At 38.2% G+C, this 17,042-nt stretch overlaps 1 protein-coding gene across 1 annotated transcript; it reads right to left on the bottom strand.

The window, feature by feature from the left end:
* Positions 1 to 11,614: 11,614 nt before the first annotated feature.
* LOC139961370 (putative nuclease HARBI1) lies at positions 11,615 to 12,337 on the bottom strand. The gene has a single exon (XM_071960515.1). It carries the CDS (start codon positions 12,335 to 12,337, stop codon positions 11,615 to 11,617), a length of 723 nt encoding a protein of 240 aa, XP_071816616.1.
* Between the last annotated feature and the right edge of the window lie 4,705 nt (positions 12,338 to 17,042).

Here is a 17,042-nt window from a genome sequence, read left to right as displayed (position 1 = left end):
ACAATGCTAACATAAACACTGTATCTATGAATAAATGTGGCCTACAATACTAACATAACAGCTGTATCTATGAATATCTGTTGCCTAAAACGTTAACATAACAGCTGTATCTATGAATATATGTGGCCTACAATACTAACATAAAAGCTGTATCTATGAATATATGTGGCCTACAATACTAACATATAATAGATGTATCTATGAATATAGGTGGCCTACAACACTAACATAACAGCTGTATCTATGAATATCTGTGGCCTAGAATACTAACATGTAATATATATATATATATATATATATATATATATATCTATGAATATATGTGGCCTACAACACTAACATACAGCTGTTTCTATGAATATCTGTTGCCTAGAACATTAACATAACAGCTGTACCTATGAATATATGTGGCCTACAATACTAGAATAAAAGCTGTACCTATGAATATGTGGCCTACATTACTAACATATAACAGCTGTATCTATGAATATATGTGGCCTACAATACTTACATATAATAGATGTATCTATGAATATAGGTGGCCTACAACACTAACATAACAGCTGTATCTATGAATATCTGTGGCCTAGAATACTAACATGTAATATATATATATATGTATATATGAATATATGTGGCCTACTGCACTAACATACAGCTGTTTCTATGAATATCTGTTGCCTAGAACATTAACATAACAGCTGTACCTATGAATATATGTGGCCTACAATACTAGAATAAAAGCTGTACCTATGAATATGTGGCCTACATTACTAACATATAACAGCTGTATCTATGAATATATGTGGCCTACAATACTTACATATAATAGATGTATCTATGAATATATGTGGCCTACAACACTAACATAACAGCTGTATCTATGAATATCTGTGGCCTAGAACATTAACATAACAGCTATATGTATGAATATCTGTCCTACAGCACTAACATAAAAGCTGTATCAATGAATATATATGGCCTACAATTCTAACATATAATAATATATCTATGAATATATGTGGCCTACAGCACTAACATAACAGCTGTATCTATGAATATATGTGGCCTACAATTCTAACATATAATAATATATCTATGAATATATGTGGCCTACAACACTAACATAACAGCTGTATCTATGAATATTTTTTAGGCCAACAACATTAACATAATATATGTATCTATGAATATCTGTGGCCTTCAACACTAACAACAAATGTATCTATGAATATATGTGGCCTACAGCACTAACATAACAGCTGTATCTATGAATATATGTGGCCTACAATTCTAACATATAATAATATATCTATGAATATATGTGGCCTACAACACTAACATAACAGCTATATCTATGAATATTTTTTAGGCCAACAACATGAACATAATATATGTATCTATGAATATCTGTGGCCTTCAACACTAACATAACAAATGTATCTATGGATATATGTGGCCTACAACACTAACAAAACAGTTTTATCTATGAATATATGTGGCATACAACACTAACAAAACAGTTGTATCTATAAATATATATACTACAACAATAGAGCATTTATAAGCCTACACTTTTTACATAAATACAAGCAACTTGTGACAAGAATAAAACAATGTTGTGATAATTAGATAACTTACTGTATACTGACATCACCGAAAAGTGCACATAGCAAATTGAACTTGACACGGTTTTATTTTCATGATCGGTTGTAGCTGGTGTAACCGGTTTCAGAATGCTTCGGTATTGTCTCTATTTGACGATACCGTCCATACCGCATCGAGAATGGAATCGACATCGGCAGGTATGGAACTGCCGTTCGGTATAGTGCGTTTTTACATACATATAAATACACTTGCTGTATTATCCCTTCGTGGTCTTCCGTTCGCAGTTATTTTGCACAAGTGCATGAGTTACATCTACGTCATACCTTTTCTGAAATGGAAGATAAGGTGTGGTGGAATTCCAAGGTAATGTTACGTGGTTGGAAAAGTAAAACCAAACGAGCTGATGTCTGGAACATTTCTTTGAGATATTTCCTAACGAGGCACGGTGTGGATATAATTGGGTGAAACGCTCGTACCCAAGCGACATATTTTCATGAAACAAACTTTTGTACTGTTTCACTGAAAACTGGGTCCTTTAATGAAGTAGATATTTCAAAAAAAAAATGTATTACTGAACTTTAAATGCAAGTGTAATGTCATAGTAACGCCTTCAGCTACATAATAATGTTCCCCCGCCCTAAAAAATACTTTACAAACGTGCGCTTTCTGTAAAAATAGAATTAAAAAGTGGTGTACAGCAAAATCCTAAATTTGTTCTTTTCGCCATCAGCGATAAAGATACAAGTGAGCTACGAGGCAAAGGAAATGATTGATACTTTCGTGGTCTTCCAATTTGGAGAACGTAACAATAATGGGAATGGAACTGAATAATTAAGCACGTTTTGTATCTATTAAAGTTGTTTATATTCCCGTTTGTAATTAGATACTTAAAAATTGTTTAAATAAGTCCGAGTTTTGTTTACACATTTTGTTTATCGATAGAATAAATGGCTTATTTTTGAGTTTGATTTATTTCCACATAAAATAAATACAATGGTGAATATTTAATATACAAGGAGGTGGAGAAAGGCCAGTGGCGGACATTTGGGCAATGCCCGGTGGGTCGGTGGGCTGGGGAGCCTGGTAAAAATTACAGCCCATTTTCACAGTATTTAATAGAATACAGACGGGCTGTGTAAAAATATATTTTTAACTGTGGGGATCAGCTCATGAAATCACCATGTTAGTTAGGCTGTTAGTTCGTAACAAAACAACGTGCCATTGGCAACCCGTCCTTCGTAATATTTTTACGACAAGATGTACGGTGAACAATGCATTCTGACATATACATAGCATTGGCAGAGAATACAGATTGTATTAATCTGCACCTCGTCCTCCAGAAAAACGAAGCAAAAAAAGGTAAAATCTTATTAGATTATTTGGATATCACTCAGTAGCTAAGTCCTGAGAGATTATGTATGAATAAAAATGACCCACACACAGTAGGGTGTTTGTACAATGACACAAGAACATCTTGAGGCGTTCATGTTGATGTCTGTGGAAAAAAAGGATCTTGGCCAAACTTGACACTAAAAATATCATTGATGGTGTGGCTGTCAGAAGTAGCGAGCTGCGTAGGCTCCTGTGCTCGTGTTATTGAACATATATGTTTTAGTGGACTTTATGTAGGTTTTTATCCATATTTTCAAGCGAGTTGTCACAAAATGCTTGAAAAACTAAATAAAATCCAGTCTAAAACATATATTTTTGTCTATTTTTGTTTGCCTTTTTAACTTTTCTCAGTTTAATCAAGTGTTACTTCTGGAAAATGACTTTTAATGATGATAAAATGACTGCTTAATGGAGAGTAAACAGGCGATTAAGGTAAGATGAATAGATGTTTCCCCAAATTATAATGCAATAAGACAGCTTTGAATTAATAAGGGAATCGTACAGTGTTTTAAGTGTATGCAATGGTACAAAATAGCGAATTCCAATAATTTTTGAGATATAAGGGAGCATAGGCTGTGAATATGATACTTCCAGGTAAGATTTGAGTCAAGATGATTACCCCAAAATTTAACTTTTTCAGCAAGAGTAATATCACCATTATCATTACATATACGTTAACTGTATCAACCCTTCGCTGAACAGGACGAAATATAATGAAATTTGTTTTGCTTACATTTAAAGACAACTTATTTGCTTTAAACCAGTTAGATACAGAAGATATAGTTACAGAGTTAACGACACGAGCAGCACAATGAATATCACTGTTTTTAAAAGGAATACTTGTGTCGTCTGCAAAGAGTGTAAAGTTAAGGATATGAGAACAGTTACACATTTCATTTATGTAGATAAGAAAATGTAGTGATCCAAGTACAGAACCCTGTGAGACGCCGCAGCTTACTGTACTGGTCTTAGAAGTTTGATCATTAATGCGTAAAATCTGTTCTCTCTTGAAAAGATAGCTTTCAAACCAATCATATGCAACCCCACTGTTTCCATAATGGCTAAGTTTTTTTTAGTAAGATGTTATGGTTGACAGTGACGAATGCTTTAGAAAGATCTAGAAATACACCAATAGTAAATTCATTGTTATTGAAGCCATATAAGTGGAAAGATTCTCACGAAAACCAAATTGTCGTGATGAAATGATATCGTTCTTGTCTAGGAAGTCTGTGAGTTTCTTATACATTATTTTCTCACTTTAGAAATTGTTGAAAGAATCGAGATTGGTCGGTAGTTTGAAAGCACCGAGTGATCACCAGTTTTGAAAAAAAGGCGTTATTCTAGCAATATCTTGACTATGCGTAGTTAGTTTGGAATTACAAATAATTATTTATAATTATGTTGGGATTTGTAATTCATTACGCTTTGTTTCGCATCCGTTGAATAAATGTTTTAAATGGGTCTTAAATGGGGTGTCAATGTAGGTCAATAACAAATTTTGAGTGCGACTTCTTCCAGTGTTAGTCAGACGATCCGGAACATTTAGTATAGAAAAAGTGTACTCACGGTTTTTCTTCCTCATCTGTTCCCTTCCTTTCCCCCTCGGTTCCCTTACTGTCCCTAGATACTTACCACGGACCGGTTAAGTAAAAGATCAGTTGGTCACCACGATTGACAAATAGAATCCGACACAACTTAGATTGGGAATAAAGATATCCAATGAAATTATCCAGATCAAAGGAATTCAAAATGGCGCCGTTTGATTGTTTGTGTTCGGTACGGTGTATGGGCAGAGAGCCTCCTTATCCGGGGCAGAGGGTTGCCATAAAGTAGTTCATTGATCTACACAGGTTCCTTTTTGAATCCAATCACTCCGAGAACGCACGAAAATCCTGTGAAAGTTTGGTTCCGAAAATCCTGCAAATACATAAAAAACAATTTCCATGAATATCGGTGGCTTACATCCCTTAAATAATAGATGAGTCTATGAATATCTGTGTCTTAAAATACATACGAAATTCGTTTAGCCTATCTATGAATATTTGTGGCTGAGACAATTATTACATCACTTACATAGCATTTTTACATAGATGAAAATGTGTGGCTTAGAAAACTTTTAGAGTTAATTATTAATATCTGTGGCTTACATCACTTACAAACTAGATGTACATTGAATATATGTATACATATACGAAACATACTTGGCCTTATCTAACTTGTAAAAATATCGACTCACAAAATGGACAGAGAGCCTCATTATTTGGACGAAGGGTTGCCATAGGCAGCTCATTGATCTACGCAGGTTTCGTTATGAATTCAATCACTCTGAGAGCGCAAGAAAATCACGTATTTAGTTCGAAAAATCCTGAATTTAGTTCCGAAAATCCTGTATTTAGTTCCGAAAACCCTGAATTTAGTTCTGAAATCCTGTAATTAGTTCCGAAAATCCGGTATTTAGAACCGATCGAAAAGCCTGTATTTAGTTCAGAAAATCCGGTATTTAGTTCCGAAATTCCTGAATTCAGTTCCAAAGATGTTCAATTTGGTTCCAAAATGTAGAATGCAGTTCCGAAATGCCTGTTTTTAGTTCCGAAAATCCTGTTTAAATTCCTTTACGAAACCCATTAGCCTCCAGCAGCTTGTTCATGTGGAATAAACGCGAGTTATTCCGGTTATACTTTCTGCCAATGATAAGATATATAATATTGTTCTACTGGAAACCGCGATAAGGAAAATTTGTCCGTAAATATTATTGGTACTAACATAAAGATAATTCGGTACCAAAACTTTGGAGAAAATAAGATATTCCGAAGTGTGCAAATGAAGTTTCTATTAAAGAAATGTCACCCAAAATAGAGCCTGTGTAACAAACAACTTGTTCACTCTCAACCCCAGTCCCATTGAAGTTATAGTGGTTCAGATAACGTCTACTAATAAAGGCTATATACCGAAAGCCCGCGTACAGTGTACACAGACAGGCCTGCACGTGTACAGTGCATCGATAGATCAGATAAATTTAAATAACAATATAGCAGTTAAATTCCTGCATACATTGATGAATAGCTGATGAACGCACAAGCTGGTAACGACATTCGGGATTAGTATCTGAACAAGGTATACTTACCCTGCCTGATCTAGCATTGATGCGCTTAATCCGACCACTGCAAATAAAAAACAAAAAGAGAAAAGCCTTTTATAACAGTTTGGATGAAAGCATCATGCAACAGACTGAACAAATACCCAAATTCTGCCGCCAAGAAGGACAAAAAAGAAGAACAAGATGATTTAGCTTTATATTGGCTATATTGTATTTACACTGATTTAATTGTGAGCGTTAAACAAACTAACATTCCCGTAACATTATGAATATTCCGGCACACTTTATTTTTCTCGTATCATAACGATCAAGTTATATCTTCTGAAATTCTTGCACAGATTTCAATAGATTAGTCTTTACCAATGCTAGAAGTATTCGTAAAAATTTTGCTGAATTTACTGTGCTTCTCGAGGATCTGAAACCGGATGTGTTTGGTATCACCGAGTCTTGGTTAAGGGAGGACATTGATAGTGCTGAGGTTTCTCACCCGGGAATGTTGTGTATTGTCAGGACAGAAGGGATACTCATAATGGGGTTGGTGGGGGAGTTTTACTGTATGTTAGGGATGACATTGTAAGTGTTGAGAAATCTCAGTTGCAAGGGTCTTTTGTTAATTCTGTCTGGTGCGAGTTGTCCACAAACAACTCCAAGAGGTACAGGGACGTTATCACTGTGGGTGTTGTTTACCGCTCTCCCAACAGCAGCGATGATAATGATGTCGTGCTGTTTGAATCAATTAGAAAGGCTGCTAAAGGTGATGTTGTTATAATGGGCGACTTTAATTTTCCTGACATTAATTGGATAGATGGTTCTAGTAGTAGGAAAGGTAGTAATTTTCTAGACGTTGTGCATGATTGCTTTTTACATCAACATGTTACTTTCCCTACTAGGGGGGATATCATCCTGGATCTTGTTTTGAGTTCTAATCCAAGCAATGTTGTTGATTTGACCGGTCTAGGAAAACTAGGAACTAGTGATCATGATATACTAGCTTTTGATGTTGTTTGCAAGGTCGTAAAGTTCTGTTAGCAAGGAAAAAGTCCCTGATTTTTCGAAATCAGATACAGAGGCAATTGAAACTTTACTAAAGGGTACAGATTGGATTAATTTGTTTAGTGATATGAGTGCTTCTCAGTCTTGGATTTGTTTCACTGATAAATTAAAGGTCATTATGGAAAATCATGTTCCGTGGAAGAATCGTCGTCGTAAATGCAGTATGCCTCACTGGATGAATAAGAAAGTTAGATGTGCAATTAGGCAAAAACGTAGAATGTGGAAGTTGTTTAGGAGGACTAAATCTGAATCTCTTTTGGCCAAGTTTAAAATTCATCAGCTGAAGGTAGAATGCTTAGTCTCTGATGCAAAATTGAATTTCGAAAAGAGCATTGCCCTAAAAATTAAGGATAACCCAAAGGCCTTCTTTTCTTATGTCAGGTCAAAGCAGAAAGTGAAAGATGCAATTGTTTCCCTTAGGGCACCACAGGCTGATAAGATAGTTGCTGATAGTCAGGATCTTGCAGAACTTTTGAACGACTATTTTGTGTCGGTTTTCACAAGGGAAGATAGGAGTAGTATTCCAGATTTTCAGGGGGACAGTGATAGGCCTAAACTGGATACGGTCTTATTTTCGGATGACGTTGTCTTAAAGGAGCTGCTTCGTCTAAATGTTTCTAAAGCTTCTGGACCGGATGCAATCCATCCGTATTTGTTGAAGACTTTTGCACACTATTTCTGCGTTCCACTCTCGTTGATTTTTAGTAAATTTATGGATGAAGGTTATGTTCCTAGGGACTGGAGATGTGCTAATATTACCCCAATTTTCAAGAAGGGTGATAAGACTAAGCCCTGTAATTATAGGCCCGTTAGTCTCACTAGTGTAGTTTGTAAGGTCATGGAGTCTATTGTTAAAAAGTCTTTGGTCTGTCACTTCAGCAGTCAGTCTTTGATCAGAGAGTCTCAGCATGGCTTTTGTCAAAAAAGGTCTTGTCTCACTAATATCCTTGAGTTTATGGAAGATGTAACAAGCTCACTAAATAGGCAGAGGTCTGTAGATGTTGTGTTCCTGGATTTCCAGAAGGCCTTTGATAAAGTTCCTCACCAGCGTCTTTTACTTAGGCTGAAGAGCATGGGTGTCATAGGGAATTTACTGTCTTGGATCGGGAATTGGCTTGGTAATAGGGAACAGAGGGTGGTAATTAATGGCTGTGCTTCTTCTTGGCAGAACGTTACTAGTGGGGTTCCACAAGGGTCTGTATTAGGTCCCCTGTTGTTTGTTGCCTATATAAATGACATCGACAGAGATGTTTTGTGTACAGCTAAGAAGTTTGCTGATGACACCAAATTGTATTCTGAGGTCTCTTCCAAAAGCGATTCTGAGAAATTTCAAGCGGATTTAGATAAGATTTTTTCTTGGTCTCAGGGGTGGCAAATGCTTTTTAATATTGATTAATGTAAGGTAATGCACATTGGTAGTAGTAACCAAAAGTGTACATACAATCTAAATGGTGTGGAGTTACAGGAGGTCTCTGTTGAAAGAGACCTAGGTATCTACATTGACTCGTCTCTGCAACCTTCCAAACATTGTCTTGAAGCTGCTAAAAGAGGTAATAGGGTTTTAGGTATGATCAAGAGGAACTTCAGTTTTCTGAAAGAGGACATCGTAGTTAGGCTTTATAAGCAGTTGGTTAGGCCTCATCTGGAGTATGCTGTGCAGGCTTGGAACCCTTATTTTGCTAAGGATAAGGAAGTACTTGAAAAGGTCCAGAGGAGAGCTACTAGGATGATTAGTTCCTTAAAGAGGGTTCCTTATTATAGGCGGTTACAACTGTTGAATCTCACCACACTGGAGCTTAGGAGGTTACGTGGGGACTTGATCCAGGTTTTCAAGATTGTGTATGGTTTCGACAATTTATCCTTTACCGACTTTTTCATGTTTGCAAACAATAGTTGTACTAGAGGTCATTGTCTTAAACTTCAAAAGTCGCATAGTAGGATTAATATTCGGCATAACTTTTTTCTAATAGGGTTGTGAATGAGTGGAATAGTTTGCCTGAGAAAGTTGTACTTGCAAGTAGTGTCAATGGGTTTAAGAATGTTTTGGACAAGCACTTTAAGCATTGTAATCGGGTCTGAGTGTTTGTGTCTTCAGTTTTTTTCCCTCTCTTTATAGGGTCCTTGATGGGGACTTAAGTGTCCCTTCTGATCCTTTTTTCTACTAAACTAAACTAAACCATTGATCAGAGTTCTTTAGTTGGATTTGCCTCTGACATCACGACAGATAACGGCGCGTTATGGAAAGATATGACTGTAAGACCGACAATAGGTGCATTCGACTCCTCTACTCGAGTTACACGAGTTCAGCTGATAAACGTTCGGCTTGTGGAAACGTCACGAAAACGTCACAACTCGAGTAGCAGAAAGTAACCACCTCCGGGGGTCGGTTACTTGTGTAGGTATGACGTTATTTACGTTACAATTAAGATGGCAACACACGAAGTAACACTGCCTTCGGGCAAAACAGTGCCAGTTAGATACAAAGTGGCCTAGAGGAAACATTCTCAAAAAGTAAGTTTGTTATGGGTACAGAGTATTAAGTACCAGAGATCTCCACGTCAGTGTTTACGGCCCATTTGGCTTGTAAACCAGCACATGGCCCTTCATTTTGACCTACGAATAAGATCTCGAACGTGTTGACAACTGACATGCATGATCGGTGTCCCGTATCTGTAGTGTAGGCTATTACTCTAGCTTATACAGTATATTGATTGAGATTTGTCAACATAAGATTATTATGGAAGTTAAGGTAGGCTAGTACCCTCCAGAAGCGAATAGTGCTAGACATTACAGGCTATCGAACGAGATCCAGCGACCCATTGTTGCCTGTTAATGTTACGATAACAAATATAACCATATATTTGTACTAGTAAATTGACAGTCAAATTAGGTAAGCTATACATGCATAGTCTAGAGAGATAAAACATTCCAGATTTATAATTAGGTCACGCCAGCATCGCATCGATTCATTGGCCTTCGGCAACCAAAAGTCCTACGTTTGGTCTACAAAGTCATACGTATGTTCTGTTTTATTGAAAATTTTGTTGATCCTACTTTTTCACCCGGGTCCACTTGAAGGCCTGCCAGTAATATTTTTAATGACTGCTTAATATTCTGTCTGGCCAACAGTATAAGAACAGTATTAGAACAACTGTGTAAAATTTTGATCTCACAGTAAGTATCAGTTTACAGTTGTATTCTATGTGCATCATATTTTAAATATATTAATCTTCTGATTTCCAGACTTTGCAAGAGTTGTGCAGGTTCTACAAGACTTACCGCAGGGTGTAAGCTACCCGCTAGCCCTTGACTTCAGTGAGAAGGCTGCAGTAAGTACACCAGCTGCATTGAATGACATTCTTCTCCAGCCTTCAAAAGCTTCATCTACTACAACCATCACACCATCTACCGAACCCAAGACAAGTGAACCAGTAGCGTCATGTACCCCATATACAGAGTTGGTTTCATGGGAAGATAGCCAGGTAAAACTCTACTGAACATCATACAGGAAAAGAAGGACCTACTCAAGGTAAAAAACACGAAACCAATCTGGAAAAATATTTCATCTGAGCTGTCTGACACACTTGGTGTGAAAGTAACTGCTGATCAGTGCTATGACAAATACAGAAACATTAAACAGGCTCTGCGCAAACATGAAGATAAACGTCGTCAAACAGGTAATGGTCAACCGAAGCCGTTCAAATTTCCAGACATTTATGATATAGTTGGTGATGACCCCTCTCTTCAACCAGCCTATACCTGTGATTCAGATGGAAACATGTCAGAAATTGGGGGCCAGCTAACAAGTGATGAGGACACAGAACCCACGCGTAAGAAGATTAAAACTCGAAACCGGTCATCTCTCATAGTAAATGAGATGAAGGGTATGTTCATGGAAAGCCAAACACAGTTGCAAGAAACCCTAATGACTATGCACAATGAAAACAAGGCCCTTCTTACAAAACTTATTGATAAACTGTAGATGCATTTGAGCTCAGATAGCATAGGTGTTTTTGTTGAACAAGTTTAATCTTTAATTTTTGTTCTTTCTTTTATTAACTTCATGTATTAACTTCATCTTGAAAAGAGGTCGGATTTTACAAAAGGAGAAATTACTAGACTACATAATCAATAAATTAAAAAATGATCCTGTTGAACAAAGCACTTAGAAGACAAATGTTGTACTAGAAAGATAACCTTTGGAGAAGTTGTAACATAGTTTACAAGAAAAAAAAAGGACAAAAAAAGTTATCTATAATCTCATACTTAAAGAATTATAAGAGCTGCCTTAAATTGTTTGTTGTTTAGTAATAACTTTACAAAAAATGCTTTCCAGTGTATTTTTAGTTTTATTTGCATATGTAATTGTTCTGTTAGCATCATGCTTTTAATCTGCTAGAAAGCAAACAAGCTTATAATGTTAGTTGAACAATGCCATAAGCTCCTGTCGCCTCTCCTGACCTGTTACTTCCTCGTTGTAAGGATAATCCTGCTGCTCTCTGTCATGGTCACGGTTTTCGTGAAACTCCTCCATAAGCTCATGATGATGCACACATTATGAAGGGTGCAGGTTGCCAGTATGGTCTTACAAAGAAATGTTGTATCCTCTGCTCTAAAAAATTGTAGGCGAAGAAACCGCCCCTTCAAATGACCAAACGCACGCTCTATGACATTCCGTTGGCGACTCAATTCTTGATTGAATCTTCTTTCCTCAAATCCCAGATTTCCATAATCTCTAAAGGGAGTTATGAGGTACCGCAAAAGTGGGTAGGCAGAATCACCTAACAAGTAATATCCAGGAGGGAATTTGTTATCATCCCCCATTAAAGAGCAATTTCTGAACACTCTTGCATCGTGAACACTGCCAGGCCATCCCGTCAGGACGTGTGTGAAAAGTAAATTACTGGTACAAACTCCCTGTAACTGCATTGAATAGAAGTGCTTCCTATTGAAATATGACTGTGGGAACTCTCTCGGTGCTGTTATTCTGATGTGTGTGCCGTCGACTGCACCAAGGGTATTTGGCAGCCTCCCAATCCTTCGGAATCCTTCAGATACAGCTCGCTTGCTAGCATCACTAACTGGCCAGGAAACAAGTCGTGGCATAACATCTGTTACTATGGCTTCAGCAACTCTGCAGCAAACATTGTGATATGTGGACTGAGACACCCCAAATCTGTCAGACATTGTCCTGAAGCTCTCAATGTTGCCTATAGAAAAAGAAAATGTGATCTTACTAAAAGATTATTAAGCCACTCTAAAACAGCCCAATCAAAGCCTGCTGGTCGGCCTGGCATCTAGGTAAAGCTCATATGGACCTATATATACATCGGCATGCTGGCCAGGGTACTTTACAAAGAGTACGTACGGGCCGGACCAAGCTTATAAAAGTTGTTTACTAGCATAACTTTATGATGACTGATGTATGCGGGTCAATGGAGGCACGTACGGGGAAACGGATAGTGTTGTAGGTGCAGTACCAGTGTCACACCATTTCTTGGAATGAATTTCAAGGGAGACCACAAAGAAAAAGCAGCAGCAACTATAGGCGTACTTACCAACGAACCACAGAAACATTAGGAGCCTAGGCAGTTTTCAGGCGTTGGAATATTCGAGCTCGCTAATTGATTTGTAAGTATTTCTGCGGTGGAGCTGTCTAGTCTAAAATGAAACTTGAAATCAAGGTCGTCGTATCGATGCTCAATGTTTTCTGCCAATCCAACTACTCGAGGAACCTCTTCCCTTTTCACCTTACTTGCCGACATGACTGGAAAAATCGCTTTAGTATGCTGCACAGCAATTAATTGTTGCATCTCACATTCCTGGAGATAAATCTGTAGAATCATAGCAATGCAAACTTTTCTCCTTCTTGTCTGGGCATCCATGCTCTGTTGATAACATATAAACCACACTATCTATACGACTACTTCATGACGTTTTGCCCATTCAGTCGTTCGTGTCGTCTATTCACCACGCATGCGTAACGAAGTTAACTGACGTCGAGAAGATTACTCGAGTTGCTACGCGAGTAGAGGAGTCGAACGCACCTAACGTCTGTAAGGTGACGTCACACATTTTTCATGTGAGATATTTTGACTTCGGTGGATGGTGGGGGGGGGGGGGGTCAGCATGTGTGTTCTATTGGATATAGAATGGTGAAACGTTTGTTCTCATGATAGGTTACAGCTGTATATTTATCATAGAAAGACAAATATAGCTTGAAACGTATTGTTGTTATATCATAGAGAGACAACTTCAACTCTAACGTCAGTATTGCTAGAAATCATACGTTCGGACCCTCATAGAGCCTGTCTGACAAAGATAATACGAAGCTGTGACCAATTACTGTGAAATAAATCATCGAACCTACCAGGGCGTTACTACTCGGGTCCATTTAATTTCTGGACTCGGATTTGGATCTTCTGGAATCCACTACATTCGCTGTGAAGTGGCGGTGTTATTGTAGAAGTTTGTCGTGGATTGAGGATAAATATTTGGTGTTTCATTGAAAAAGAGTGATCCTTTAAACCAATAGTCAAACAACTTTCTCGAGATATTAAAAATGCATGAATCTAACAAAATATTTTAGGCTGTATTATTTGCGTGCAGAGAATGTTAAAGTTACCAATGCAGCAATCTTGTTTTGAATTATTTTAGTTTTATCTTTAATTTAGTGGCTCCTATGAAAGGTCTGCTTTGATCGTATTACTTACAGGTCTACAAATTATGCGAAATAAGTGTACGATATATGAAAAGATAAATTTCGTTTAACTTATTCTTTAAATTACAATATTGCTGTACTGTATTGATCATCGGAAAACGTCATTGAACATTACCTAACGTATAACGTCAAGTTTTTACGCAATGACGGCAACATACCGTAATAATTGGATGATCACGTTAAAATCGATCAACAGTGACCTCTTTAATAAAAATGGACTGTCACAAGTAAAGGAGTAATCCCCCACCTGGACACGTCTCAATCTGCTTAGCGTTCGACACCCGAGACGAATGACATAAATAAATGACAGACCACCAAGAATTTTGCGAAATGAAACATATAATTTATTTACAACTCGACCAATGACTTTTTGGTCTTGACAAAAGAAACATATATATATACCCAACACAAAAAATACACACGTCGGTTAACATTCGCTAACCCAACCTAACCTTCCAAATAACTCTACTAAGGATCTACCCTATCGCTTAATTCTTCCCTATCGCTTAGATTTCTTCTCTATCGCTTAGATTTCTTCTCTATCGCTAGATTTCTTCCGGCTGGTACCCTGCAGGAAGCTCCAGACGGTACGGCGAGCCCCTCACACCAGCGTAGCCGTCGGGCCCCAACACTCCAACCCTATATGACAAAAACACAACAAAACTACTCACAGACATGCGCCAAATGGCAAACACATGGCTATACGTATATCTATACCAACGATTATTGTCAAACTATGACGTCAAGAGCCCCTATCTGACGTAAAGTCAGCAAGCAACACACAACCAATATGGTGTCACTATTTACCAAATAATACCAAGAACCTCCGGGTCAACCCTTACCATGAAACACATAATAGCTACTCGATACTACATATCACAATAACAAAATGGCGGCAGCCCGATGTTTGGAAACAGAACATGGTTAGAACGCCCTCAAATTGGCGATAACTACCCGTTCCACTACATATGATAATCTACAAAATCAATCAACCCAACCAAAGGCACTAAGGCGAACTTATAATTCGCACACACTCATACGACCTAAAAATACCTTAAATGCTTTAAACGCATTTGACCCTAAACAATTACAAATTTGTATGCCTAAGCATGGATAAACATTTTAACAAACTGACTGAATTGCGAGCCATAGATCGAGGACTCTTTGAAATACAATACATTAATTTCTCCACAAACCCTACTGTGCGATCAACAATACAGATACCAATTAAATGCGTAATACGGACAAAAAAATCAACTTACGGGATCGTCCTATTAGTAAATCCCGGATTAACTTGGTCAAACGGCCAGGGACGTAACACACAGTAAAACGGCCCTTTGCGGTGTACATATACACAGAAATGTGTCCAAAATGATTTCGTCGAATAAGACAAGAACGGATACACACAGTAATCCTCAGGATACGCTGATATGGCTTAGGCTAAAACGCAACGCCACAAAATATCAACGTTCCCAGTCTTTAGGCTCATACAAAGAAGCCTAGGCTCATACAAAGAAGCCTGGATAACGGCTAACACACAGAAGCCGAGGAATAAGACGGCGAAGACCGGACGGTGGTGAGACTCACACAGAATGCCTCATCCAACCACACCCCAATCCTTATATAGCGACCTTAAGTTGACCCCTGCCCTTACCCGCCAAAGCAAAATCTACGAATTCCGATGGACCCGTTTCCCATTATGCACTTGCTCGGATCTACATACATTACCCGAGAAGAACCCGTCTCCCCATTGTTCACCTCCTAGAATTTGCATACATTACTCGAAAGAAGAAATGAACAATTTGCAAAGGCCTAGGCTACCCGGTGGAAATTTCCAACCACAAGGAATGCTAAAATACAATGCAGGCGTGACATGGACAGAAAGAAAAATTATATTAAAAAAATCGTCTGGCCTATATCGATTATTACGTCCTCCAACGTAATTACATAATGACACGTGCACAGTCTTCATGCAATTTTATTCCTTTGTCACGAACGACTTTATTCATTGTACGTGTATTCAGTATATGCTGGTCAGGGTGATAAGTAGGTCACTCGTCGTGACTGACAACTTGTGCGTTTTTTCTGGAAGCGTCGAGAAATGATGGCGCTATTCGGTATTAGCGAGTGCAAATTTCCAGAACATACGGGAAGTAATTTTTAGCAGGTGACCGGATATCGTCGACCAATGAACGATGCACTATCAGTCGTATCTTCGAGACATGGATGATTCTCGATGTTTTTCCGTCAGGATTCCTGGAAAAGAACTTTCGGGAGATTAAACCCGGCTATATATAAGAAGAGATATTTTCGGTGATGAAGAGTTTAGTTTAGTTTTCCGATCTATTGTGAAAGAAAATCATCGAGATAAAAGATTAATAATCGAGAGGACGGACGGAGGAACCGGTGGACTGTTTGTTTATTAGATTGGTGCGTCGTTTAACCGGGACAGGCGTGACTTCGGCAGAGTTTTTCGGAGTTCACCCAGGAGGAAGCCATCCTTGGGATACAAACGTTGAGTCGAATTGGACCAGCGGGGAACGGTTTTGCTCCTGACCAAGTCACGGGATACCAGCCTACGAGGGAGCCTAATCCCGACATCGTTGCTGGTGACGCAAGGAGGTCAGAACAGCTACGAAAGGAACCGAGAGCCGGCACGCGCCGCGTAAGATAAGTTAAGTAATCTTTTAAAAATTTAACGGCCGTATAATATTGTAAAATCTGTCTGTAATATTCCAAATTTCTAGTACCAATAATCCTTGTACAAATCAGTAGAGATCGTATCATTGTAAATATATCGTTTTTGTTAACTTTCAGAAACCTCTCAGTAGTCTTTTGGTCCTTTGAGTTTACTTCCCTGAATCTATCTAAAATTTTATTTTTATCGGCTTTGAAGGCCAAAGGAAAAACCCGGGGTCGCAACAGAGGGGGCGCTAGAGGGTGCCATTTTGTATTATCCCACGGAAGTTGTGACATCCTTCAAACCCAAGCAGGCTCGAGTGAGCATTATTACGTGTAGATTGCGCCTATAAGGCACGACTTAGACGCTGATTTCGGGGATAATTAGTACATTTCTATATGAGTTTTATATAGATACACTATGGTAACCTTTCCCACGGTCAATAAAAAGCTATTACCGATCGGCTACAGGCAATTGCTGTGATTACGTCC

This window comes from Apostichopus japonicus, chromosome 20 (assembly GCF_037975245.1).
Source record: "Apostichopus japonicus isolate 1M-3 chromosome 20, ASM3797524v1, whole genome shotgun sequence".
In the NCBI taxonomy this organism is placed as follows: Eukaryota; Metazoa; Echinodermata; class Holothuroidea; order Aspidochirotida; family Stichopodidae; genus Apostichopus; species Apostichopus japonicus.
Note: the sequence above shows the minus strand (reverse complement) of the source record. Positions and strands in the feature narration are given on the sequence as shown.